The sequence below is a fragment of the Dendrobates tinctorius genome, unplaced genomic scaffold (genome assembly GCF_039654945.1).
Source record: "Dendrobates tinctorius isolate UK_male_01 unplaced genomic scaffold, ASM3965494v1 ptg000010l, whole genome shotgun sequence".
NCBI classification, from domain to species: domain Eukaryota; kingdom Metazoa; phylum Chordata; class Amphibia; order Anura; family Dendrobatidae; genus Dendrobates; species Dendrobates tinctorius.
Genome location: NW_027361678.1, coordinates 15,027,273 through 15,054,019, shown reverse-complemented (window position 1 = coordinate 15,054,019; position 26,747 = coordinate 15,027,273). Strand labels below are relative to the sequence as shown.

General features: G+C 49.1%; 1 protein-coding gene across 2 annotated transcripts in view; it reads left to right on the top strand.

The window, feature by feature from the left end:
- Positions 1 to 414: 414 nt before the first annotated feature.
- SEL1L (SEL1L adaptor subunit of SYVN1 ubiquitin ligase) overlaps positions 415 to 26,747 on the top strand; it is a 30,454-nt gene continuing 4,121 nt past the window's right edge. Inside the window, exons 1-19 of one of the 2 annotated variants that reach the window (XM_073587709.1) lie at positions 415 to 614; positions 1,076 to 1,104; positions 1,288 to 1,606; positions 6,657 to 6,824; positions 6,995 to 7,100; positions 7,176 to 7,338; positions 7,701 to 7,754; positions 7,830 to 7,889; positions 8,115 to 8,196; positions 8,415 to 8,569; positions 9,494 to 9,550; positions 17,768 to 17,836; positions 18,465 to 18,542; positions 19,305 to 19,367; positions 19,439 to 19,526; positions 20,675 to 20,823; positions 20,911 to 21,076; positions 21,293 to 21,364; positions 21,604 to 21,776. In XM_073587709.1, the coding sequence (XP_073443810.1) occupies positions 518 to 614; positions 1,076 to 1,104; positions 1,288 to 1,606; positions 6,657 to 6,824; positions 6,995 to 7,100; positions 7,176 to 7,338; positions 7,701 to 7,754; positions 7,830 to 7,889; positions 8,115 to 8,196; positions 8,415 to 8,569; positions 9,494 to 9,550; positions 17,768 to 17,836; positions 18,465 to 18,542; positions 19,305 to 19,367; positions 19,439 to 19,526; positions 20,675 to 20,823; positions 20,911 to 21,076; positions 21,293 to 21,364; positions 21,604 to 21,776 (2,148 nt within the window). In that variant the 5' untranslated portion in view covers positions 415 to 517. Of the gene's footprint in view, positions 615 to 1,075; positions 1,105 to 1,287; positions 1,607 to 6,656; positions 6,825 to 6,994; positions 7,101 to 7,175; positions 7,339 to 7,700; positions 7,755 to 7,829; positions 7,890 to 8,114; positions 8,197 to 8,414; positions 8,570 to 9,493; positions 9,551 to 17,767; positions 17,837 to 18,464; positions 18,543 to 19,304; positions 19,368 to 19,438; positions 19,527 to 20,674; positions 20,824 to 20,910; positions 21,077 to 21,289; positions 21,365 to 21,603; positions 21,777 to 26,747 lie in introns of both variants that reach the window. The other variant, XM_073587699.1, reaches the window with a different exon arrangement.

Below are 26,747 nucleotides of genomic sequence, written 5' to 3'. Positions count from 1 at the left end.
TTACAGCTTAGCTTTCATTTTACCAAATCAACCAACTGAAGATGAGCTTTCATTCTTAAAGTTACCCTACACTATGTGCTGCACATTAGAGACCCCTCAGTACTTCACTCTGCAGCCGTCGCATGATTGGTGACTACTCTTCACTGTTATTGCACCGTTGTATATTCGTGGATGCAGATAATTCATTCTTGAAGACTACATTTCCCATGAGCCTTGCTTACTTCAGTGACAAGCAGAGGCTGACGGGAATTGTAGTTTGTTTACTATCTAGCTTATCAGCCAATCACAGAGGGCCATGTAGCCGAGCGCAGATGACGAGCTCTCCAGGTCTGAGGTCCCTCCCGGCTCTTCTGATTGGCTGACCTGCGGGTGCCGCATCCTCATTGGTCCAGGTGGAAAAGCGTTGGCAGCTGATTCGTTGGTTTCTCTGCTTGGGTGGTTCTCGCTTCTGGTTTAGGCCGCGGCCGGAGCCCGGGACTGTCAGTCAGGTTCACAGGTGGAACAGGTCCGCGGAAGAATGGGGGGTCGGAGTGTAGGGGTTCTGCTACTCTTGGGTCTCTACTTCGGGGTCATAACGGCCCTGCTCGGCTACGGGATTTCGCGGACTGCGGCCGGTAAGTGACAGAAAACCTGGGAGACCTCCAGACTGACGGGAGAGAACCCCTCCCACCCAACTGATAAAAAATGTGAAATAGACCCCCCCACTGACAGGATACCCCGACTCACTGATAAGAAAGACCCCTTGGCTGACAATAGAGACACCCTTGCCACCCAAGTGATAAGACCCCCCCCCCCTCCGAATGACAGGAGAGACACACACCCCCCAACACTGATAAAAAAAAAAAAAAAAAGACCCCACGCCGACTGACAGGAGAGACACCCCCACCACCCAAGTTATAAGAGAGACCCCCACACACTCAGGAGAAACACACACCCCCACCGACTGATAGGAGACATCCCCTGATTGATGGGAGAGACCTCGAGCCTGACAGGAGAGACCCCCGACTGATAGGAGAGACCCACCCCTATAAGGGGCTGCATGAGTTGCTGATGATGGACTTCTTTCCTCTTGCAGATGATGACGGGGAGGATGATGAGACCTCGGTGAGTTTTCTCTGGGTTCTGCGTTTTGTTGTGTCCTATATGTGAATGTGTGACGGGACAGTTGGGGGTGCAGGGGGAGATCTGGGGCGGTGACAGCCGGTCTCTTCCTTTACACCCTGACATCTGTTTGGAGACATAGCTGCTGCTATGTCTAGTTTCCTGACTGTGGCCCCTCATTATTAGGAGATCCTGGAGCCACACTACCCCACTGGTGAGCAGGTGCTGTACGAGGAGCCGGATGCTGAGAGGTCAGCGTGGTGGACAGAGAATGACATCCCACAGGACACCCAAGAGGTTGCAACTGTAGAGGATCCCCAGACCCCTGCACCCCACATTCCAGACCGGGGAGACCCACAGGACGAGGCCGAGACGAGCACACAGACGGTCACCTTCCTGGACAACACAGACAGCCTGGAGGGGGGATCGGGGGCTCCGGACGCTGGCTCCTGGCCTGAACAGGAGGAGAAGAACGAGGTGGACAAAGCAGACTCCCAAAAATCAGGTACTTCCCATAGGTCACCCCCATCATGCTAGAAGGAAGGGTTATCTAAGGGTCGTCTGTCTCACAGCATCTCAAAACCAAACGGAAATGTGAGACGAGAGTGACGGATACAACGCCAGAGCAGTGGACTTATTATGATCAGAGCCACTGAAGCAGCAGTAACTCGGGGCTTAGCTTGTGATTATTAGGGGGTAGCTCAGGGGCGTGGCCTGTGATTATTGGTGGAAGGGAGCTCTGTGTGAGTTTGGCACTGGTCGCGCTTTATGGCACATTTACCGCAGAGCAAGACACGGCGGCGGCCATGCGGCAGACCTTGTATAAACAGCCAGTTGATCGTTGACCCGGAGCGTGGTGACACCGGCCAGAAGAGACTGGTGTAGATTCCACCCTACAGATAATCCTAGCCCTGCTCCTGTGAGCTGCGGTCATCCTTCTGTCCTTATATTTTTTTCTTTATATCTAGAGAGAGCGTCATTTTTCTCTTTTTCTCTTTTTTTTTTTTTTTTTTTGTTTCCTAAAATTTGCTTCTCCGTAGCAGTGGGACCAGGTAATGTGGATGTATGTATCCCTCACAATTCAGATCCGTACCACAGCACTCCTGTCACGGCTAAACTCTTAATTTTTGCTGGTGTTTTTCCTTTAAAGAATCCTTCCAGTTATAAAAAAAATGGAGTTAATTTCTGCTTGGGGTTAGTTCTCCTGACTGGTGTGGTTCATGTTTCCTCTTCACCTTCAGGGTGGGTTTTGACAGTGCAGCAGCTCCTGAGATGTACAAGTGCTTCTCACTAAATCAGAATATCGTCAAAAAGTTTAATTAATTTCAGTTCTTCAATACAAAAAGTAAATCTCATATCATTTAGTCATTACAAACAAAGTGATCAATTCCACATGTTTATTTCTGTTGATGTTGATGATTATGGCTTACAGCCAATGAAAACCCAAAAGTCATTATCTCAGTAAATTAAAAAAAAAATATATATATATATATATATAATCAAGCCACGCCCACTCCACACGCCGAGCCCCGTATAATAAACATCTAAAATATATATAATTTTATAGGCACATCTTTTTGACCACAACAGGTTACACTGCCTTTGTTGCCCATAGCAACCAATCGCTTAGCATCTTTCATTTCACCAGACCTGTTTAAAAGATGAAAGCTGAGCTGTGATTGGTTGCTATGAGCAACAGTTTTCCTTGTAGACAGTTGTGGTAACTGATTATTCTTATAATTTCTATGGTGTTATCGTCCTGTAAAGCTGGAAATAAGGCCGGGGTCACACTGCGTTATGGCAGTGCGTTAGCGCCGCCATAGACCCCCATTATGTGGCGCATCGCGACGTATGCCGTAAAGCGGCACGCATTCGCGACATGCCTTTATTCACTGATAGATACTCGGACGCGGGCTGCAGCGTCTGAGGCTCCGTCACTGCTAGCGCTGATGAAGCATCAGCGCTAGCGGTATAGCATAGCGCATATCGCGTTATGCTATAGCGTCAACGCAGCCCGTCAACTCTATGCGTTGAACGGGCTGTGTTAACGCTATGTGAACCTGGCTTATCACAATTTATTACTGTGCCAACACAGACTGCAGGGGGGAGCCCAGAATCAGGAAGTTCTTTGTCTGGCATGAAGCATCTCATTTACTTAAAAATTCAAATACAAATTAAAAAAGAAACACAAGATGGATTTCTCCAACCCAGGTATCATTTTAATCGGTTTAACAGCATCAACCTGACAATGCCTCGTTCGCTTTAAACTTATTTATACAGCTACAACTAATGCCACTCTAAGGCCGGTTTCACATTCGCGCTTTTGAGCGCAGCGACGGCCGCCGCTAAGCCCCGCCCCCTGCCCCGCCTCCACCAGTATCTCCGCCTCCGGGCGCATGACGTTGCATGCGTCATGCGTCCCCTATCTTCATCACAGAGGGAGCAGGCCGTGCGCAGTTTGCGCACAGTCTGCGTTTGGCGGCGCATGCGTCCTTTTGACGGTGCGCCGAGCAGCGCCAAACGCAACCTGTTGCATTTTGGTTGTGCTCGGCGCACCGTCAAAAGGACGCATGCGCCGACAAACGCAGACTGTGCGCAAACTGCGCACGGCCTGCGCCCTCTGTGATGAAGATGGGGGACGCATGCAACGTCATGCGCCCGGAGGCGGAGATACTGGTGGAGGCGGGGCAGGGGCGGGGCTTAGCGGCGGCCGTGCGCAGGCCGTCGCTGCGCTCAAAAGCGCGAATGTGAAACCGGCCTTAATTAGTCCTTTTTTACAATTTCAAAGTAAATGGTATTGAAATCTGCTTTCTGTATGAGAAAAACTGTATTACGCCTCAATGAGCAAGACTTACAGAAAGGAGTACATAAATGGTAGAAAGGGAGGCAAGAGCTGCTTCCTCAAGGGCCACTGAAATGTCTCAGCAGAGACTGTGCCTCCACCGTGTACAGATGGGAGGGACCCTGCGAGACGTACAGGTATATATTATATATAGGGGAGATGACATACAGGTGTATACTATGTACAGGGGGGAGATGACATACAGGTGTATATTATATAAAGGGGGAGATGACATACAGGTGTGTATTATATAAGGGGGGGAGATGACATACAGGTGTGTATTATATAAGGGGGGAGATGACATACAGGTGTGTATTATATAAGGGGGGGAGATGACATACAGGTGTATGCTATATAAAGGGGGGAGATGACATGCAGGTGTATACTATATACAGGGGATACTATGCCCGGGAAACGCCGGGCTCTTCAGCTAGTACTTTATTACACCAGCTTGAAAAATTATTTTAAGATCCGAAATGTTGGCCTTCTGAAATGTATGTTCAGTAACTTCACTCAATACTTGGTCGGGACTCATTTTGCATCAATTGCTGCATCAATGCGGCGTGGCATGGAGGTGATCAGCCTGTGGCACTGCTGAGGTGTTACGGAAACCCAGGTTGCTTTGATGGCAGCCTTCAGCTCATCTGCATTGTTGGGTCTGGTGTCTCTCATCTTCCGCTTTACAATACTCCATAGATTCTCTACGGGGTTAAGGTCAGGCGAGTTTGCTGCCAGTCAAGCCCAGTGATACTGTCCTTTGTAAACCAGGTATTGGTACTTTTGGCAGTGTGGACAGGAGCCAAGTCCTGCTGGAGAATGAAATGTCCATCTCCAAAAAGCTTGGCAGAGGGAAGCATGAAGTGCTCTAAAATGTCCTGGTAGACTGCTGCGCTGACTTTGGTCTTGATAAAACACAGTGGACCTAAACCAGCAGATGACATGGCTCCCCAAACCATCACTGATTGTGGAAACGTCACACTAGACCTCAAGAAGCTTGGATTGTGGCCTCCCACTCTTCCTCCAGACTCTGGGACCTTGATATTCAAATGAAATGCAAACTTTACTTTCATCTGAAAACACCTTGGACCACTGAGCAACAGTCCAGCTCTTTTTCTCCTTGGCTCAGGTAAGACGCTTCTGGCGTTGTCTATTGGTCATGAGTGGCTTGACACAAGGAATGCGACACTTGTAGCCCATGTCCTTTATATGTCTGTGTGTGGTGGCTCTTGAAGCAATGACTCCAGTAGCAGTCCACTCCTTGTGAATTTCCCCCAAATTTCTGAATGGCCTTTCCTTAACAATTTTTTCAAGGCTGCGATTATCCCGGTTGAGGTATGAGGTATCACCTTTTTCTACCTCACTTTTTTTTCCTTGCACTAAACTTTCCATTAAAATGCTTGGATACAGCACTCTGTAAACAGCCAGCTTCTTTAGCAATGACCTTTTGTGGCTTACCCTCCTTGTGGAGTGTGTCAGTGACTGCCTTCTGGACATCTGTCAAGTCACCAGTCTTCCCCCATGATTGTGGAGCCTACCGAAACGGACTAAGGGACCTTTTAAACGCTTAGGCCGTGGTCACACTTGCGAGTATGATGCGAGAAACCCGCACATCAATACCCAGCACTGCCACCGGCACTTGGGACCGGAGTGTGCGGCTCCATGTATTCTATGCAGCTGAATGCTCCGGTCTCGAGTGCTGACGGCAGTGCTGGGTAATGATGCAAGAGACGAGCGCGAGTTACTCGCATTGCACTCGCAAGTGTGACCCTGGCCTTAGGCAGCCTCTGCAGGTGTTTTTGTTAATTCTAATTTACTGAGATAATGACTTTTTGGTTTTCATTGGTTGTAAGCCATAATCATCAACATTAACAGAAATAAACACTTGAAATAGATCACTCTGTCTGTAATAACTCTATATATAATATGAGATCCACTTTTTGTATTGAAGAACTGAGATTAACTTTTTGATGATATTCTAATTTTGTTCGAAGCACCTATATGTGTAGGGGGATGGCTGCTGCTCACACGAATACCAGAGCCAGCCCCTTCTCTTAATATACATTAGCTGTAATGGGGAAGGGTCTAGCTTTGCTGTTAGACTGAGCAGCTCTGCTGACGTGCAGCCCAGGGTTGATCCCACTCTCGTGGCTGGATCCACAGAGCTGGGGCTGTATGTGTATGATGTCTCCTTGTGCCATGTCAGCAGCCTCGAGTTCAGGGCCGTAACTTGTGTATGGAGTTTCATCATCCAGATGTCTGTGTGAACCCTCAATCTGTCAGCGGTCACGTACAGGGCCCTGGCAGGTGTCTGCCGCGTCACCACTTCCCCTCGAGCTGATTGTTCCAGGAGGCAGATTAATGTAAACAAGAAGTGACTGAAATCTGGATTGTTGTATGTAGTCATAGAGATCAGCCACAGAATGGAGACCCCCGGCGTGCAGACATTCTCCCTCCTTGTACCAGGACAGCCCTCACACCTGTAGGAATAGTGCCAGATTAGATATTCTGCATTATCAGGAGAGTCTACATCACTGAATCTCTTGCACTTGGTGGGGTCTCCGCAGCACAGACTTTGTCTCATTGCACCATTGTGGCTTACTTGCATCTTCTCTTGGTTCTACAGTGACATTTTGTAGCCCAGATTGAGGAGAGGGATCCGCCACCCGATCCCTTTGTTGCCGGCAACGTCACTATTCTCCCCCTCTCCCATCAGTGATTACTGCCATCGGAGGGACATCGGAGGGAGAGCCGTGCCACTTCCCCTTCCTCTTCATGGAGAAGAAATACGATAAGTGCACGTCAGACGGACGGGAAGACGGAAGGTTATGGTGCGCCACCACCTACGACTACAAGCGCGACTTAAAATGGGGCTTCTGCGAAAGTAAGTGCCCCTTGGAGATAAGAAGGTGACATGGAATGAACACTTGTGCAGTGTGGGCGGACTAGCCTGTGAGCCCTTCAGCAGCTGCAGACTATTGCTGCTTTCTTCTGTCCTTACTTCCCGTCCTTTAGCCTTCACATCACTTGTCTGCTTGCTTTTTTTTTTTTTAGCAGAGGAACATGCTACGCAGAGACGGCAAATGCAGGAGGCGGACGATCTCTACCAGCAGGGGATGAAGATACTGAATGAGAGCACAAAGAGGTCGCAGCGGAGAGAGTGAGTCCTGTGCCCCTGCGTGATACCCTGCCTATGGCCTCTGCCCATGGCCTAACGCTGGCCTCCCTTCTCCAGGGCGTTCCAGTACTTCTTGAGGGCCTCCGAAGTGAATCACAGTAAAGCCATGGAGAAGGTGGCCTATGCGCTGTTATTCGGGGATCCCTTGAAGCAGGATATCCCCTCAGCCAAGGCTCTTCTGGAGAAATTGACAGAGCAGGGGTCCCCCAGAGGGCAGATGGTAAGACACCGCATCCTGAGATTAAAGGGATTTTCCACTTAGATGTACTTGGCCTCTATTAACCATTGATGTGATTAAATCAGACAGTACTCTCCCTCCTTGGGATTCAGTGCCAGATCATTGCCACCACTTTGGTTTTTGTGTATTGGCTGCAGCGTTCCAATACAGCAGCGGCGGGGAGCTGGCGTCAGACCCAGGAGGGCAAGTTTGCACTTAACTGCTGCTGTCCTGGTGCCAGCTGTAGCTGACATAAATCCGAAGGAGCTCAGTCCTTGTCCCCAGAGCTCGCAGTCTGCTTTCTCCCCAGGCTGGTTGCTTGCAGTGACTTCTGACCCCGGAGTAACGTCTTCCTCTGTGTTTAGGCGCTGGGCTTTCTCTATGCTTCCGGTCTTGGTGTGAACTCCAGTCAGGCCAAGGTACCAACATGTCTCCCTTGTGTTGGCGGGTTGCTGTTTGCTCACGGTCTGACATCCTTGTGGCTTCTGTTTCAGGCTCTCGTCTATTACACCTTTGGAGCATTAGGAGGGAATCTGATTGCCCACATGGTTCTGGTGAGTTCAGACTGATGCTTTACATCACAGGAGATTCCACTATGATGCCTCCTGTAGAACCATAGGACCCAGCGCATCTAGTGCTGCGCCTATGGAAAACGCATGACTGCCACATGGAGTGTGTGGACTATGGACATTTATTGCTGTAATGACCCCATAAACCCGCCAGGAGCTGTGGTACTGCACACTGACTGCAGGATCTGACACACCATCTCTCTGTTGCAGGGTTATCGCTACTGGGCTGGGATTGGTGTTCTGCAGAGCTGTGAATCGGCCCTAACTCATTACCGTCTGGTCGCCAATCATGGTAATATATTCACAGTGTTGTTCCTGCTCCGCAGAGATTCTCACTGTGCACGTGTCGGGAGATTCGGGGGGATTCTATAACTGTCGTGTGTGTACATTACATCGAGCCATCGTATTTCACAAAGTCCATAATATAATGATCTGCAACTAATTAGGAAGACAAAGGCAGGGAGAAGGCAGAAATTGCTGTCATCATCTGCTTGTACCTTCTCTCTGCAGTGGCCAGTGACATCTCGCTCACCGGAGGGACCGTCGTCCAGAGGATTCGCCTGCCTGATGAGCTGGAGAACCCCGGGATGGCCAGTGGTATGCTGGAGGAGGACCTGATCCAGTACTACCAGTTCCTGGCTGAGAAAGGGGACGTCCAGGCTCAGGTCAGCCCCCCGACACCAGTGCCCTCCTGATATCTGGATCTGTAGGGCCGCACGAGGGAGAGACGTGTTTGTGCTCCACCAGACACGTAGATGTCAGCGGTGTACAAATCGTGGTGCACTACAAGCAGTTTTTCTACTACATAGATTTAAGTATTTTCTAAGTTTTTTTTTTTTTTTATACAATGTGTCACCAGGTCGGGAGCGTCAGAATTCTTTTATTCCCATTTCTTCCTGGAGTTTTTCTGCTTTTGTTTTTTTTTCTCTCCTTTGTACGTCTGCCATACTGTTCTGGAGATTTTGGCCTTTTTATTCAGTGCTGATTCTTATTGGCTGACAAAGGGGTGTGGCTCACTATGTAATTATGCAGCTTAGTCTAAGGATACACCCCTGAGGAATCCTGTGAGCCCCATCCCCTTGCAATGAAAGTAAGAATCAACGATCAAGGCCCCATGTCCTGAGAACCGTATGGTGCATTTATAGAAAATAAAACTGAAAACTCGGGAGCAGCAGGAATGAAGTGAGAGCAAATTCTCCTGACTGCTGACCGGTCACTTTCTATACGTCCTGGCATGTATATTAGATGGAGGCCATTAGCATGTTGTGAACAGAGCTGTATTCCTGCAGAAATGTCAGTGTCAGTGATGCGTTACATGCTATGTTATTCTCCGGAGCTGCATTTACAGTTCTGCTGGTTTTTGGCAGTCTTGTAGACAGACGCGCTTGTGTAATGAAGAGTTTTGTGGTTGTGCTCAGTCACTGACCTTTGGAGGAGTGCCGGGAAATTTCAGCTCTGCATTCTGACTGCAGCTCTGGCGTTCAGCACGGGGTGTAACACATGATTTAGTGCTGTACATCCTGCGAGGTGTCCTGTGACTCCAGACTGTCGTATGCAGCTGGATTTTAATGCAGATCTTCTTTTCCCAGGTGGGACTGGGACAACTTCACCTGCACGGTGGACGAGGTGTGGAGCAGAACCATCAGGTACGTCCTTCATCTATATCTCCAGGTTCCTCCTACCTAGGTGATGAGCCCCCTGCTCCTTCCTGCCGGGACACGTTCTGCACGGTGACATCCACACGTCACTGCAGGGGCCGGACATGGCCAGGCCCAAGGAATAGACTGTGAGTTCAGCCTTGTCCTTTTTCCTGGATATCGGGGCCTGTCCTTTTGCTCTCTCCTGACATCGGGGCCCGGACCTGTCCCCCTTGCTTTCCCCTGACATTGTGGCCCTGTCCCCCTTGCTTTCTCCTGACATCGGGGCTCGGACCTGTCCCCGTTCGCTTTCCCTTGACTTCGAGACCCTGTCTACTTGTTTTCCCCTGACGTTGGGGCCCAGCCCTGTCCCCGCCCTCGCATTCCCCTGACATTTGGGCCCAACTGTCCCCCTCGCCTACTCCTGACATTGGGGTCCGGCTCTGTCCCCCTCGCCTTCCCCTTACTTCGGGACCCTGCCCTGTCCACTTGCCTTTTCCTGATATTGGGGCTTGGCCCTGTCCCCCTCGCCCTACCCCTGACATCGGGGCCCAGCCCTATGCCCCTATTATCGGGACGCTTCCTCACCATTGCTCAGCGCTTATATTTACATCTCTGCATTTGTTGCTTGGTGTGAATGGAGCCTTCTGCAGGCGACTGCTCCTATTGCCCCTGACTTCGTCGTAGATTAAGGTTTTCCACTAGTGACATCTTTTATTCCCGGTGATAATGTTATCTCCCTTAAGACATATGACTTATGGATACGTCATAGGTCGCTTGCCCCTCTTTGGTGCCGCATCTTTCCTTCACATGACAGCTGATTTAAGCTGCCACCATATGCCCTTAACAGCCTCTGATTTTAACATGTTGAATGCCACTATCAATCTGCGGCATTCCGGATACACTTCACAAATGCCACTCATCGGTGCCCTGTCACATGATCGCGGGGCACTGATGGGATGGCATGATAACCGAGGTTCTGCAGGAGATTATTATTATGCATTTATATAGCGCCATTTATTCCATGGCGCTTTACATGTGAAAAGGGGAAGTATAGACAAGTATAATAAACATATGTAAGACAAGGGACACACAAGTACATAAGGAGAGGGGACCCTGCCCCCGAGGGTTCACAGTCTACAGGGATGGGTGAGGATACAGTAGCAGAGGGTAGAGCAGGTTGTGCGGTGGTTCAGTAGACCAAGGATCATTGCAGTCAGTAGGCTTGTCGGAACAGGTGGGTCTTCAGGTTCTTCTTGAAGGTTTCCGTTGATGGTGAGAGTCTGATGTGTTGTGGCAGAGAGTTCCAGAGTATGGGGGAAGCACGGGAGAAGTCTTGTATGTGGTTGTGGGAAGAAGAGATAAGGTGGGAGTAGAGAAGGAGATCTTGAGATGATCGAAGGTTGCATGCGGGTAGGTACCTAGAGACCATGTCACAGATGTATGGAGGAGACAGGTTGTGGATGGCTTTGTATGTCATGGTTAGGGTTTTGAATTGGAGCCTCTGGGCAATAGGAAGCCAGTGAAGGGCCTGGCATAGGGGGGAGGCTGGGGAATAGCGGGGAGACAGGTGGATTAGTCGGGCAGCAGAGTGTAGGATGGACTGGAGCGGTGCTAGAGGGGAGGCCAGAGTAGGAGGTTGCAGTAGTCGAGGTGGGAGATAAGAGCATGCACTAGTGTTTTTGTGGTTTCGTGGTTGAGGAATGAGCGGATCCGGGAAATATTTTTGAGTTTGAGGCGGCAGGAGGAGGCAAGGGCTTGGATATGTGGTTTGAAAGAGAGCGCGGAGTCGAGGATCACCCCAAGGCACCGTGCCTGCGGGACTGGGGAAAGAGAGCAGCCATTGAGGGGTAGAGTGAGATGGGAGGGAAAGATGATGAATTCTGTTTTGTCCATGTTCAGTTTGAGAAAGCGAACAGAGAAGAAGGCTGAGATAGCAGACAGACATTGTGGGATTTCAGTCAGTAAGGAGGCGAGGTTGGGTCCAGATAGGTAGATCTGCGTGTCATCGGTATAGAGGTGATACTGCAAACCGTGGGATTCTATGAGCTGTCCCAAGCCGAAGGTGTAGATGGAGAATAGTAGGGGTCCTAGGACAGAGCCTTGAGGAACACCGACAGACAGTTGGCGAGGTGAGGAGGTGGTGTGTGAGAGGGAGACACTAAATGTTCGGTCTGTTAGGTATGATGAGATCCAGGATAGGGCCAAGTCTGTGATGCCAAGAGATGAGAGAGTCTGTAGCAGGAGGGAATGGTCTACGGTGTCGAAGGCAGAGGACAGGTCCAGGAGAATGACAGAGTAGTGTCGCTTGCTCTTGGCGGTTAGTAAGTCGTTAGTGACTTTAGTTAGGGCAGTTTCAGTTGAGTGATGCGGTCGGAAGCCAAATTGTAACCGGTCAAAGAGGGAACAGGAGGAGAGGTGGGAGGACAGTTCAAGATATACATGCTGCTCCAGTAGTTTTGAGGCGTAAGGGAGAAGAGATATTGGGCGATAGACACAGAGGATGGTTCAAGGGAGGGCTTTTTGAGGATGGGTGTGATTAAGGCATGTTTGAAGGATGAGGGAAAGACACCATTTGTAAGTGAAAGGTTGAATAGGTGTGTTAGAGATGGGATGAAGACTGTGGCCAAGTTAGGGATGAGGTGAGACGGGAGTGGGTCGAGGGCACAAGTGGTGAGGTGTGATCTTGACAGAAGGGTGGAGAGCTGATCTTCTGTCATGGTGGAGAAGCTGGCTGGCTTTTGCAGAACAGGGCTGAGCGGCTAAGAGGGGCATTGGGGGCTGCGGGCCAAAGTTTTTTTCTGACCATGTCGATCTTCTGCTTAAAGAATGAGGCAAAGTCTTCAGCAGAAATGAGAGGAGGTGGAGGAGGTGCTGTGGGACAAAGTAGAGAATTGAAAGTGTTGAAGAGCTGTTTAGGGTTGTGAGACAGGGAGGATATGAGAGATGCGAAGTAAGTTTGTTTTGCGGCAGAGAGCGTGAACTTAAAGCTGGCAAGGGACTGCTTGCATGCGTTGAAGTGCTCAGTAGAATGGCTTCTCTTCCATTTCCGCTCAGCGGCCCTGGAAACCCGTCTCAGTTCTTTGGTCAGGCTGGTCAGCCAGGGCTGCCTGTTGATGTTCGAGTTTTGCTCTGCGTGAGGGGGCAGCCGAATCAAGTGTTGCTGTTATTGTGGTGTTATAAAAAGTGGCGGCAGCATCTGTGTCATGAAGGGAAGCTATGTCGGTAAGCGGAAGAAGGGACTCAGAGAGTGATTGTAAATTGAGGTGTTTGAGTTTCTTGCGAGGGTGAGCGAGTTTATGGAGCGGTGGTTGCGCAGTAGGAGAGGAGAGGGAAGAGAATGTCAGTAGGTTGTGGTCAGACAGGGGGAGGGGTGAGTTATTGAGATTAGTGAGGGAACAGAGACTGGTGAAGATAAAGTCCAGTGTGTGACCATCTTTGTGAGTGGCCGCAGAGGACCATTGAGTGAGGCCGAGGGAAGCCGTGAGCGATAGAAGTTTAGAGGCAGCCGGGGTGGGAGTGTCAATGGGGATGTTGAAATCGCCCATGATGATGGTGGGGATGTCAGCAGAAAGGAAATTGAGTAGCCAGGTGGTGAAGTGGTCGAGAAAGATGGAGATGGCTAGTTCTGGAGGGCGGTAGATGACAGCCGGTTGGAGGGGGAATAGATGCAGATACCCCTTACTTGTCATTGCTGATCTGCTATGAGCGCCGCCCCGTGGCTGGTGTTCATGGCAGATGAGCATTACTGCTACCTATAGCAGAGCTGAAGCCCTATGTGTAGGACAATCAATCAGAAGATCGCAGCTTCAAGTCTCCTAAAGAGACTATTAAACACAGTAAAAAGAATAAATGTAAAAATATAAACAAATATAAAAGTTCAAATCACCCCCCTTTTTCCCCATTTAAAATAATTTAAAAAAAAACTAAAAAATATACATTTGGTATTGCCATGTTCAGAATCACCCAATCGATATATTAAAATAATTAATCTGATTGGTAAACGGAGTAACGAGAAAAAAAATCTAATTCCAGAATTAAGGTTTCTCTATCGCTTCATTGGGGGACACAGGATCCATGGGGTGTATGCTGCTGCCACTAGGAGGCTGACACTATGCACATAAAAAAAAAAAAAAAGTTAGCTCCTCCTCTGCAGTATACACCCCACCCACTGGCACTAAGTTAATCAGTTTTAGTTTAGTGTCAGTAGGAGGTGGACAAGGGAATTTCTTGAGACCCATATCTACCTAATGTGCGTCGTTTCTTTTCAGGTTTCCAGAGGGATACAGTGTGAATAGTCACTACTGTACTCCCACACAGAGACTGAGTACGGCGTGTACTGCCACCACGTATCCTCATACGTCTGTTTGGCAGGACCCCTAACACAGAAGCGTGTTCAGGTGATCCGGACCCGGTCCTGTCTCCATCCCCCTACCCACTCGCCCACCAGAGCCTGTTGGTTTGAGGAGACGCGGACGTCCCGCAACACGGATTTCGGACGTCCTATCTTCATGGATGGGGAGGTACTTTCCCTCTCTCTCCCGTCCCTTTTCCCCCCAGGTGCTGGAGGACCCTCGCAAGGGAAAGTGAGTGTAGAAGATCAGGGAAGAGGATGATGGGGGGAAAAAAAAATAAATCTTTTTTTCCTTGATTCAAGAGGGCATTTGGAGGTATGTCCCCTTTAATTCCGAGGGCTCCGGGCATACCTCTTAGCAGTGTTTTCGGGGCCTCCGCGCCGCTCCACCATGGATCTTTGGTGTGATCTGGATGTTTGGGGCACCGGGGCTTCCTTGGTCTATGTGCCACTCTGCAGCCTGGACCCGGCGCTTGGTTTTGCGCCGCTGTGGTGACCTCCGCGCTGCCCCCCCATTCTCCGGCGGCCACTGGCTGTAATCTAGGTCCCGTCTTCTCTCGGGCCTAGTTACAGCGCTGGATCCGCCCCCTGTCCTCTCCGCTTTCGGGGCAGGCTTTTCTCCCGCCCGTCTCTTTCTCTCTCCCCTTCCTGCGCGTGGCGGATAGCTACGCCCGCTACTCCCAGCCTCCTCAGTCTTCTGGAATCGCCGCCATCTTGCTCCCCCTGGACCCTGCGACTAGTCCCGCCTCTCTTCGGGCTTCTGAGAGTGGGATCCTTGTCTGCAGAGCGCGCCTTCACAGGCTGGGTCCCCTGTATCCTCCTTAAGGACACCATCTTCCGACTGGTGCACCCGGACAGCGTTTTGCCTGCCTGGTTCTGCGCTCGGTGTACTCATCGCAGCTACAGCCTGGGAGCAGACGACAGGATACTGTGAGTAGCTCTGCTCTGCAGACTGACCCTCTCCTCTGCATCTTTTCTGTCCCTTCTGGCATCAGTTAGTGGGTCTACTCATCATGCCTAAGCACAAAGGCGAGCCTGCTCGTCCTCCTTCCTCTACTCTGGTTAGACACTTGGCGTGCTCTGCATGCAAAACCAAACTCCCTTCAGGTCAGTCCTCTCCCCTCTGTCAGGGCTGCAATAATCCCACTGCCCAGGAGTACCTTCCTACCCCAGGCGAGAGAGACCCTTATCCCAGGGTGGGCTTCCTCTCTGTCACAGTCTGTGGTGGACCTCACCAGGGTATCACAGACCCTGGTGTCCGTGCTTGACAGATTGCCCCTGCAGTCGCCAGTGGGGGTCACAGGATTATCCCTCTGGCCCTTCCAACACAGGCTGCAAGAGACCCAGACAGGAGCACTGTTCTAGGTCCTCTTCCCGGTCCATCTCACCACCCTGTCTTTCATGGCAAAATTCCTCTTCCAGATCCTCCTCTCCCAAGTCAGGCGGGGCGTCTTCAGACGCGCTTTTAGAGGATGATTCGGACCTAGATTCAGAACAGGCCTCTAACATGAGAGATTTGGTCCAGAGCCTTATTGTTGCGGTCAACCAGACCTTAGGCATCAAGGATATCTCTACGGAACCCGCAGATCAGGCGGTTTCCTTTAGACTGTCAAAACCACCTTGCAAGGTCTTTGCCCCACACTGAATTTGTGGAGGTACTCACAAGGGAAAGGGTGAACCCTAACAGACACTTTCAAAAAGGGAAGCGCATCGCCATCCTATATCCCTTCTCCCCTGAGCTCACCGCTACCTGGACGGCTTCCCCACCTGTGGACCTACCTGTCTCCAGACTGTCCTCCAGCACGATCCTTCCGCTTTCTAATGCAGCATCCCTCAAGGATTCCAACAATAGGATTATAGAATCGCTGGCAAAGTCAGCCTTTGAAGCAGCTGCTTCTACATTATACCCGGCCTTTGCCTCTACCTGGGTCTCAAAGGCCATTTCTAGATGGGCCAAAAAGCTTTAAGGGCATCCTTGCGGGAGCTCGTCCGGGGGAGCTAGTTGACCTTGCGGACCAGATTTCCTATGCAGGGAAATATTTGGTATCTGCCTCCCTGGATGCCGCGTCCTGCGCAGCTCTGGCATCCAGCAGTATGGTGACCATCCGGTGGAATATTTGGCTCAAAGCATGGCAGGTGGACTTGTCAAAGAAGTTGCTTACCAGCCACCCCTTCCAGGGGGCCTGGCTTTTTGGCTCCATGTTGGACCAGATTATTAAAGAGGCCACGGGGGGCAAGAGTTCCCTTCTTCCCCAGTCCAGACCTCGCCGGCCATCCCTGAAGAGGCAGTTTTGCGGCGACTGAGGATTCTTCCGGTCAGCGCAGGCTGTAGACTCGCCAGGTCAGGAAAAAGGCTTCCTTCAAGCCCACTTCTTCCTAGCGTCCTCAAAGCTCACACAGTAGGTCCACCAGACCCAGACTTGGCAGATCTTCCTCGGCATGACTCGTATCAAGAACCCAGCGTATCTCCCAGGCTAGGTTGTAGTCTCCTGTTTTTCAGGGACGTTTAGCTCGCCTCGGTGGAGGACGCATGGGTCAGGGAGGTGGTATCCTCAGGATCCAAAATAGTTTGCGGCCCCGAGATCGGTTCTTCGAATCCCGTCCTCCAAGAGATCCTGCTCTGGTTCTGGGTTTCATTGCGTCCATCGCCTCCCTTCTCAGTTCGGAGGTTATCGTTCCCGTCCCAGAACAAGAACGCTCCACAGGATTCTATTCAAACCTGTTTGTAGTGCCGAAGAAGCACCATCTCTTGTTCTTCTGTGTGCTATTGTTACAGTTTGAGTTGTCTGTCCTTTCTATCTTGTTGCTTCTCCTACTGCTTTCTCACTAACTGATTAACTTAATGCCTGTCGGAGGGGTGTACACTGCAGAGGAGGAGCTAACTTTTTTTATGTGCATAGTGTCAGCCTCCTAGTAGCAGCAGCATACACCCATGGTTCCTGTGTCCCCCAATGAAGGCTTCGAGAAACAGATTTTACGATAAGCAACCAAAAATCCAGGTTTTTGTTTTTTTTTCTGCAACATTGCAATAAAATATAATAATGGTCGATCTCAACATCGTACCCACCCCCAAATGGTATCAAAAACGTCAGCAAAAAATAAGCTCTCACCCAGCCTCAGAATCCGAAAAATGGAGCCGCTATGCGTCTCTGAAAATGGCGACTTTTTTTTTTTTTTTTTTTTTACAAACTTTTGGATTTTTTTTTTCGACATTTAAACAAAACCGAACTTATGCATGTTTGGTGTCTGCGAACTCATAATTACTTGGAGAATCATAATGGCAGGTCAGTTTTAGCATTTTGTGAACCTGGTAAAAAAAAAAAAAAAAATTGTGGAATTGCACTTTTACCGCACTTGGAATTTTCTTCCCATTTTACAGTACATTATATGGTAAAACCAATGGTGTTGTTGAAAAGTACAACTCGACCCGCAAAAAACAAGCCCTAACATGGCCATATTGATGGAAAAATAACTAAGTTGTGTATCTGTGTGACCCCCGGCTGCCGGCTCAGGACCCCTCTATGTGCCCCGTGTGGGGGTTGTCACATGCCTGCTTATATTGCGATTTACACATTTGAGGTCATGTGCTGGCATTACACAGATGGTCAAGGACCCTGGAACACCTTGCAATGATTTTCTTTACAATCAGGGCAACTGTTAATACCCACCTTTCGTGTTTACCTCTTTCCTCATAGATTGTAAGCTTGCGAGCAGGGCCCTCATTCCTCTTGGTATCTGTTATGATCTATGTGATTATTGTTATGCTGTAATGTCTATCGTCTGTACAAATCCCCTCTGAAATGTAAAGTGCTGCGGAATATGTCGGCGCTATAGAAATAAAATTTATTATTATTATTTTCATTCTTGCACAGAGAGCATTTGAATACTTCAATCAAGCTGCCAACGCTGGGAATTCGCACGCAATGGCTTTCCTTGGAAAGGTGAGGTCCTCCTACATCATGAGAACCCTCATACTGGTGTATGTGGTGCTGCATACTGGGGGAGCCTCCGTCTTGGTGTATATGGTGCTGTATCCGGGGGATTCTCCGTCCTGGTGTATTTGGTGCTGTATATGGGGGAGCCTTCGTCCTGGTGTATTTGGTGCTGTATATGGGGGGAGCCTTCGTCCTGGTGTACAGTATATGATGCTGTATACGGGGGAGCCTCCGTCCTGATGTATATGATGCTGTATACGGGGGGGAGCCTCCGTCCTGGTGTATAAGGTGCTGTATCCGGGGGATTCTCCGTCCTGGTGTATTTGGTGCTGTATATGGGGGAGCCTTCGTCCTGGTGTATTTGGTGCTGTATATGGGGGGAGCCTTCGTCCTGGTGTACAGTATATGATGCTGTATACGGGGGAGCCTCCGTCCTGATGTATATGGTGCTGTATACGGGGGGAGCCTCCGTCCTGGTGTATATGGTTCTGTACACGTGGAGAGCCATCGTCCTGGTGTATGTGGTGCTGTACACGGGGGCAGCCTCTGTCCCGGTGTATATAGTACTGTATACGGAGGGTAGTCGCCATCTTGGTGTATAACGGATCTCATGCAGGGCGTCACTTTGTTACAGATGTATTCGGAGGGCAGCGACACAGTTCGGCAGAGCAATGAAACAGCCCTGCAGTACTTCAAGAAAGCGGCAGACATGGTATGTGTATTGACCTCTGCACCCTAACATCTGTGTGTGCGGGGACCGCATGGTCTGTATGATGGCGGCACATTTATAGAGCTTATTACCATCTTATATTTTAGACTGCGGTTTCCTGCACTGTACAGATGATAATGTGTTGTGTCTGATGCATGCGGTGCCAGTGCAGGGTCTGGTTATGGTATCTGCGAGCGCTAGGTGACAGTATGAAAATATTACCTGCGGCCACCAGGTGGCGGTGTAACAAGGTTACCTGCAGCCACCAGGTGGCGGTGTGACAAGGTTACCTGCGGCTACCAAGTGGCAGTTTGAGTGACAATGTTCCCTGTGGCCACCAGGTGGCGGTGTGAGTGACAAGGTTACCTGCGGCTACCAAGTGGCGGTGTGAGTGACAATGTTCTTTGTGGCCACCAGGTGGCGGTGTGAGTGACCATGTTCCCTGTGGCCACCCGGTGGCGGTATGAGTGACAATGTTCCCTGTGGTCACCAGGTGGCGGTATGAGTGACAATATTGCCTGTGGCCACCAGGTGACAGTGTGAGATGGTTACCTGCAGCCACCAGGTGGCAGTGTAAGTGACAATGTTGCCTGGGGCCACCAGGTGACAGTGTGAGACGGTTACCTGCGGCCACCAGGTGGCAGTGTGAGTGACAATGTTGACTGGGGCTACCAGGTGGTGGTGTGACAGTGTTACCTGCGGCCACCAGGTGGCAGTATGAGGATAACTTACACCACCTCATTCTCTCTTACTTTCCGCTGTCAGGGGAACCCGGTTGGACAGAGCGGTTTGGGGATGGCTTATCTGTACGGCAGGGGCGTTCCTGTGGTGAGTGCCCGCACATTGTTTGGTCTGTGGCCACTTCGGCCCCTCACTTTCTGCCTTCTCTTTTCTTGTAGAATTATGATCTGGCTCTGAAGTATTTCCAGAAAGCAGCAGAGCAGGGCTGGGTTGACGGCCAGCTGCAGCTCGGGTCCATGTACTACAGTAAGTGCAGGTGCAGCCCGCTGTGGCGCAAGTGGCCGACATGTATTAACCCTTTCATTGGTCACTGCCGTTTCATCAAACTTTACATAAAACTGGTAAATCGAAGGCTAGTTTCACACTAGCGTTTATTTCCTGCAGTGCACGGCGCCGCTAAGCCCCGCCCCCTCCCGGCTCCCTGCCCGCCACATCCGGTCATTGGCGCCTACTAGCGCACATGGACGCTTGCGATCTGCGCACCCTATCTTTAGCATAGGGTGCGCTGGCCGTGCACTAGTAGTATTTTAGCGTGCGCTGCGCACTTTTGAAGGTGCGCGCCGAACGCAGCATGTTGCATTTTGGCGCGCACGGCGTACCTTCAAAAGTGCGCAGCGCACACTAAAATCCTACTAGCGCACGATCTGCGCACCCTATGCTAAAGATAGGGTGCGCAGATCGCAAGCGTCCATGTGCGCTAGTAGCCGCCGGTGACCGGATGGGGCGGGCAGGGAGCCAGCAGGGGGCGGGGCTTAGCGGCGCCGTGCGCTGCAGGAAATAAACGCTAGTGTGAAACTAGCCTAAGACTTGTATCGTGGAGCGTCGGAGCGGAGTAACTGTGTGTCAGAGACTGAGCCCGGCATGTAAGTGATTATGAACAGTGATTGGACCGGTCTCTGGTGTCAGACTCAGGTGATGGCGGTATAACCCAGACAGTGCCCCATGTATGGCGCAGCATCAGCTCCTCCTACGCCATTCACTGACCTGTGAGTTCTCCAGATATATGCAGTACAGTGATTTACGGTCGGTAGTGGCGGATGCTTTATGTCCGACATCTGCTGAACAGCGGCACAACATACAAGAGGTGCTGGCAGAGCCGGGTAGCAGCACAACATACGGGACGTACTGGCAACGGTACAACAGATGGGAAGCGCTGGCAGAGACTGGCAGCGGTACAACACATGGGAGGCGCTGGCAGAGACAGGCAGAGGCACAACACACGGGAGGCACTGGCAGAGACCGGCGGCGGCACAACATATGGGAGGCGCTGGCAGAGACTGGCGGCACAACATATGGAAGGCGCTGGCAAAGACGAGCAGCAGCACAACACAGGGGAGGTGATGCCTAGTGGTGGCACAGATGAATAATAAGTCTGCCATCTTGACTTCTTGCAGATGGTGTCGGAGTGAAGAAAGATTACAAACAGGCCCTGAAGTATTTTAACCTGGCATCTCAGGGCGGGCACATCTTGGCTTTCTACAACCTGGCTCAGATGCACGCCACCGGCACTGGAGTGCTGCGATCCTGCCAGACCGCGGTGGAAGTAAGTGAACCCCTAAATGCTGCATAATGTAAATGTACAGCGAGCTCCTGGCGTGAATCTCCAGCAGAGCAATCTCTCTTTTTCCAGCTATTTAAGAACGTGTGTGAACGCGGCCGATGGTCTGAAAGGCTGATGACTGCATACAACGGCTACAAGAGTGGAAATTCCAACGCCGCTGTGGTCCAGTACTTGTTACTGGCTGAGCAGGGATACGAGGTGGCTCAGAGTAACGCAGCCTTCATCCTGGACCAAAGTGAGTGACTGCCCATGAGGTGGGTTAATCGGGCGTGCTGCTGCCTCCATTTATGGCATATGCTGTGTAATGCGAAATACCCATTTATGGTGATGAGGAGAATAAAAGAATCCCAATTAGTCTTTAGTCTGTAGTAAATAGAGGTGAAATGAAGGAGCCGCCCCCAGAAGGACCATGTTCTTCTGTGCTTCATTGTTATCCCTTCTCCTTCAGAAGAAGCCAATCTATTTGGTGAGAACGAGACTTACCCGAGAGCGCTCCTGCACTGGAACCGGGCAGCTGCACAAGGTTGGTACTCTCATGACACCTAGAAAATCCAGGCGGCAGCCTCCGCTCCATTTTAGTCTTTGGCCATGTGTGACTTGTATTATGGAGAAGGATCCCCTCAGCCATAATGTGTTGATAATAGACAACAGCTGCACTCCCACATCATCCACATTCTCATCGGGATACCTGTATATGGGAATCAGAGTAGTCATGATTGCATTAAGTGATGCTCTGTCCTGTTCTCTGCCCGCTGTCTTTAGGTTATACTGTGGCTCGGCTGAAGCTTGGCGATTACCATTTCTACGGCTACGGGACCGAGATAGATTACGAAACTGCTTTTATCCATTACCGCCTGGCGTCCGAGCAGCAACACAGCGCACAAGCCATGTTTAATCTGGGGTACATGCATGAAAAAGGCCTGGGCATCAAACAAGTGAGTGTTGAGATCATGCTCACTCTGCAAGAAAGGTACTGATTCTAAATTCCATCCTGTATTATACCCCAGAGCTGCACTCACTATTCTGCTGGTAGTCACTTTGTACATACATTACTGATCCTGAGTTACATCCTGTATTATACTTCAGAGCTTTACACACTGTTCTGCTGGTGCGCTCACTGTCTAGATACATTACTGATCCTGAGTTAACTGTAAAAAAAGCAAATATAATATCAACTAATCGTCACGGTGCCATCGAAGGAATAAAATAATCCCCACTATCTATAAACAGAGAGATGGTGAGGGAACACTTAGTTAATTTACATGAATTTACTTCTCCTGGTCCAGATGAATTACATCCTAGGGTACTGAAAGAGTTCGCAAAGGAAACTGCAGAACTAATAGCCAGAATCTTTGAAACATCCTGGAGAACAGGAGAAGTCTCAGAAGATCGGAGAAGGGCAAATGTTGTCCCGATCTTCAAAAAAGAAAGAAGATGGAGCCAGGAAATTACAGGCCAGTGAGCCGTACTTCTATACCATGAAAGATCTCTGAACAAATTATTAAACCGCATGTATGTACAGTGGGTACGGAAAGTATTCAGACCCCTTTTAAATTTTTCACTCTTTGCTTCATTGCAGTCATTTGGTAAATTCAAAAAAGTTCATTTTTTTTTCTCATTAATTTACACTCTGCAAAACTCTCACGGTCCTAGCGGGGATGTCACCGCAGTTCAGCCCAGCTGGGAACGCAGCCTCAGTGACCTCACCGCTAGTCACTGACGCTGCACTTGCAGCAGTTCAGTCACCAGTGGTTCTCAGCCTGGACTGTCGCATCTTAGCACCATCCAGGTTGAAAACTATTTCTTCCCCAGACATGGATTATGGCATGGGACAGAATGACAGACAGGTATGTAGTATATTGTTTTATTAGTTTTGGTTCATTACAGGAGAACGAGGGCTTCGGAGGAATTAGGCGAGGTCGTAAGTATGGGTTAATTGAGATTATTGAAGGAGTCTGTGTCATTTTTTTTCAATTAAAGGACTTTATTCATTGTGTCTGTGTTTTCATACAATGTGACCATGGGTGTTAGTAATAGAGCGTCTTATAGACTCCTCTCCATTACTAACCTTGGAGCTTGATGTCACTGGACAATACAAAGGTGACATCAACTCCACAAATATGAACCCCAGTTGCCACCGCTACATGGCAAGTGGGAAGAGCCTGGCAAAGCGCCAGAATTGGCGTTTCTAATAGATGTGCCGTTTCTGGGCAGCTGTGGGCTGCTATTTTTAGGCTTGGGGCGGGGGGGCAATATCCATGGCCCCTTACAAGCCTGAGACTACCAGCCCCCAGCTGTCTGCTTTAGCAAATTTGGTTGTCAAAAATGGGGGGGACCCCACGCCATTTTTTTGATAACTAGCCTTGCTGAAGCTAACTGCTAAGGGTTGAGTTTTGCCTGGCTGGTTATCAAAAACACAAGGGAACCCGCACCGTTTTTTGTTTTTTTTTGTTGTTGTTGTTTAAATTATTTACAGCACGGGAGTGGCTGTTGAATACTCCCATCCGCCGTTCCTGCTCTCACTGTAATTAGCAGCAGGTGTTGGATGATGGGATCAGTAGTTCCATTAGCTGACACCAGTGACCGGAGGTAAACTTTTTACCTCCAATCGCAGCTGAGCGCTCATGCGGTCTTCTGACAGTGTGGCAACCGCAGCTCTCTGACCGGCGGGGATGACTTCTTCGCCCATCAGAAGCGGTGTTTGCCACGCTGTCATGCACATTACAGCGCAGCAAACACTGGATGTTCGGGCCCCCCATTCAAGTGAATGGGGTCCGGGTACTGTTCTGGTACCCGAGCCCGCAATTTTTGTAACTGTTCGGCCGAACCCAAACATCCAGGTGTCCGCCCATCTCTAAAGGTGAACCTTTGGCCAAGTTTGAGGTCCAGAGCACTATGGAAGATGTTTTCTTCCAGGATATCTCCTGTATTTGGTCGCATTCATGTTTCCTTCAATTGCAACCAGTCGTCCTGTCCCTGCAGCTGAAAATCACCCCCAAAGCATGATGCTGCCACAGCCATGTTTCACTGTTGGGATTGTATTGGGCAGATGATGAGCAGTGCCTGGTTTTCTCCACACATACAGCTTAGAATTGTCACCAAAAAGTTCTATCTTCGCCTTATCAGACTGGAGAATCTTCTTTCTCATAGTCTGGGAGTCCTTCATGTGTTTTTTAGCAAACTCTGTGTGGGCTTTCATATGTCTGGTACTGAGGAGAGTCTTCCATCGGGCCACTCTGCCATAAACTCCCTACTTGTGGAGGGCTACAGTGATAGTTGACTTTGTGGAGCTATCTCCCTACTGCATCTGTGGAGCTCAGACACAGTGATCTTGGGGTTCTTCTATATCTCTCTCACCAAGGCTCTTCTCCCACGATTGCTCAGTTTAGCTGGATGGCCAGGTCTAGGAAAACTTCTGGTGGTCACAAACTTCTTCCATGTAAGCATTATGGAGGCCACTGTGCTCTTAGGAAACGAGTACTGCAGAAATTCTTTTGTAACCTTGGCCAGATGTGTGCCTTGCCACAATTGTCTCTGAGCTCCTTGGCCAGTTTCTTTTTTAATAAATTTGCAAAAATTTCTACATTTCTGAGTTTTCAGTCAAGATGGGGTGCAAAGAGTACATTAATGAGAAAAAAAATGAACTTTTTTGAATTTACCAAATAGATGCAATGAAACAAAGTGAAAAATGTATAGGGGTGTGAATACTTTCCATACCCACTGTAAATACTTCGATAAGAATACAGTAATTAACCAGAGCCAGCATGGGTTTGTAGAAGACAAGTCAAGCAAGACAAATCTAATTTCGCTCTCATAGAATCATAGAATCGTAGAGTTGGAAGGGACCTCCTGGGCCATCTGGTCCAACCCCCTGCTCAAAGCTCTATGATGGAATCCCTGACTGGGTGGATCAGGGAAATGTGGTAGATATAGTATATCTCGACTTAAGCAAAGCATTTTATAAAGTATCTCAAACTATCCTTATAGACAAAATGACCAAGTATGGACTTGACAAGGCTACTGTTAGGTGAATTCATAACTGGCTCAGTGATCGTACTCAAAGAGTGAGGATAGACATCCAATTTGAAGAGTATTTCAAGTGGGGACCTCAAGGCCCTGTCCTGGTCCCAGTGTTCAACATTTTTATAAATGATTTAGATAAGGGAACTGAAGGTAAACTAATCAAATTTGCAGATGACGCAAAGCTAGGAGAGGTAACAAACACTAGAGAAGACAGAGAAAGGATTTAGATAAGCTTGAACAATGGGCAGCGACTAATAGAATGGTATTTAACAGGGAGAAATGCAAAATTCTACATCTGGGCAAGAAAAACGAAAATTGCATATACAGAATGGAAGGAATAGAACTAAGCAACAGAAAGTGTGAAAACTTGGGTGTACTAATAGATCACAGACTGCACATGAGTCAACAGTGTTATGCAGCAGCAAAAAATGCAAACACGTGTGGTTCTAGGATGTATTAAGAGAAGCATAGAGTCTAGGTCACGTGAAGTAATTATCCCCCTCTACTCCTCCTTGGTCAGGCCTCATCTGGAATACTGCGTCCAGTTCTGGGCACCACATTTTAAAAAAGGCATTGGAAAACTGGAGCAAGTTCAGAGAAGAGCGACCAGGATGGTGAGCGGACTGCAAATTATATCCTACGAGGAACGGTTACAGGATCTGGGAAAGTTTAGCTGCAAAAAAAGGATAAGAGGAGAGCTAATAGCTGTCTACAAATATCTGAAGGGTTGTCAGTGTAGAGAGATCATCATTATTCTCATTTGCACATGGAACCACGAGACGCAATGGAATTAAACTGAAAGAGAAAAGATACAGATTAGATATTAGAAAAAACTTTTTGACAGGGTGATCAATGAGTGGAACAGGCTGCCACGAGAGGTGGTGAGTTTTCCTTCAGTGGAAGGACAGACATCTGTCTGAGATGGTTTGGTGAATCCTGCATTGAGCAGGGGGGGTTGGGCACAAGGACCCTGGAGGTCCTTTCCAACTCTGACCACCTAGGATAATACAGGATGTAACTCAGGATCAGTAATGTACAGTGAAGGAAATAATTATTTGATCCCTTGCTGATTTTGTAAGTTTGCAAACTGACATAGACATGAACAGTCTAAAATAACCTACCCTTAAAATTATAAACATTGAGAGATAGAATATCAAAAATAAAATCCAGAAAATCAGTGTAAATTTTTATAAATTTATTTGCATTTTGCAGTGAGAAATAAGTATTTGATTCCTCTGGCAAACAAGACTTAATACTTGATGGCAAAACTCTTATTGTCAAGCACAGCAGCCAGATGTTTTTTTATAGTTGATGATGAGGTCTGTGCACATGTCAGGAGGAATTTTGGTCCACTCCTCTTTGCAGATCATGTCTAAATCATTAAGATTTTGAGACTGTCGCTTGGCAACTCGGAGCTTCAACTCCCTCCATAAGTTTTCTATGTGATTAAGGTTTAGGCCACTCCATGACCTTAATGTGCTTCTTTTTGAGCCACTCCTTTGTTGCCTTGGCTGTATGTTTTGGGTCATTGTCTTGCTGGAAGACCCAGCTACGACACATTTTTAATGTCCTGGCGGAGGGAAGTTTGTCACTCAGGATTTTACGGTACATGGCTCCATCCATTTTCCATTGATGTGGTGAAGTTGTCCTTTTTCCCGGAGCAGAGAAACACCCTAAAAACCTAATGTTTCCACCTCCATGCTTGACAGTGCTGAAGGTGTTCTATGGGTCATAGGCAGCATTTCTTTTCTTCCAAACACAGCAAGTTGAGTTAATGCCAAAGAGCTCAATTTTTGTCTCATCTGACCACAGCACCTTCTCCCAAACACTCACAGAATAATCCAGGTGTTCATTGGCAAACTTCAGACGGGCCTGCACATGTG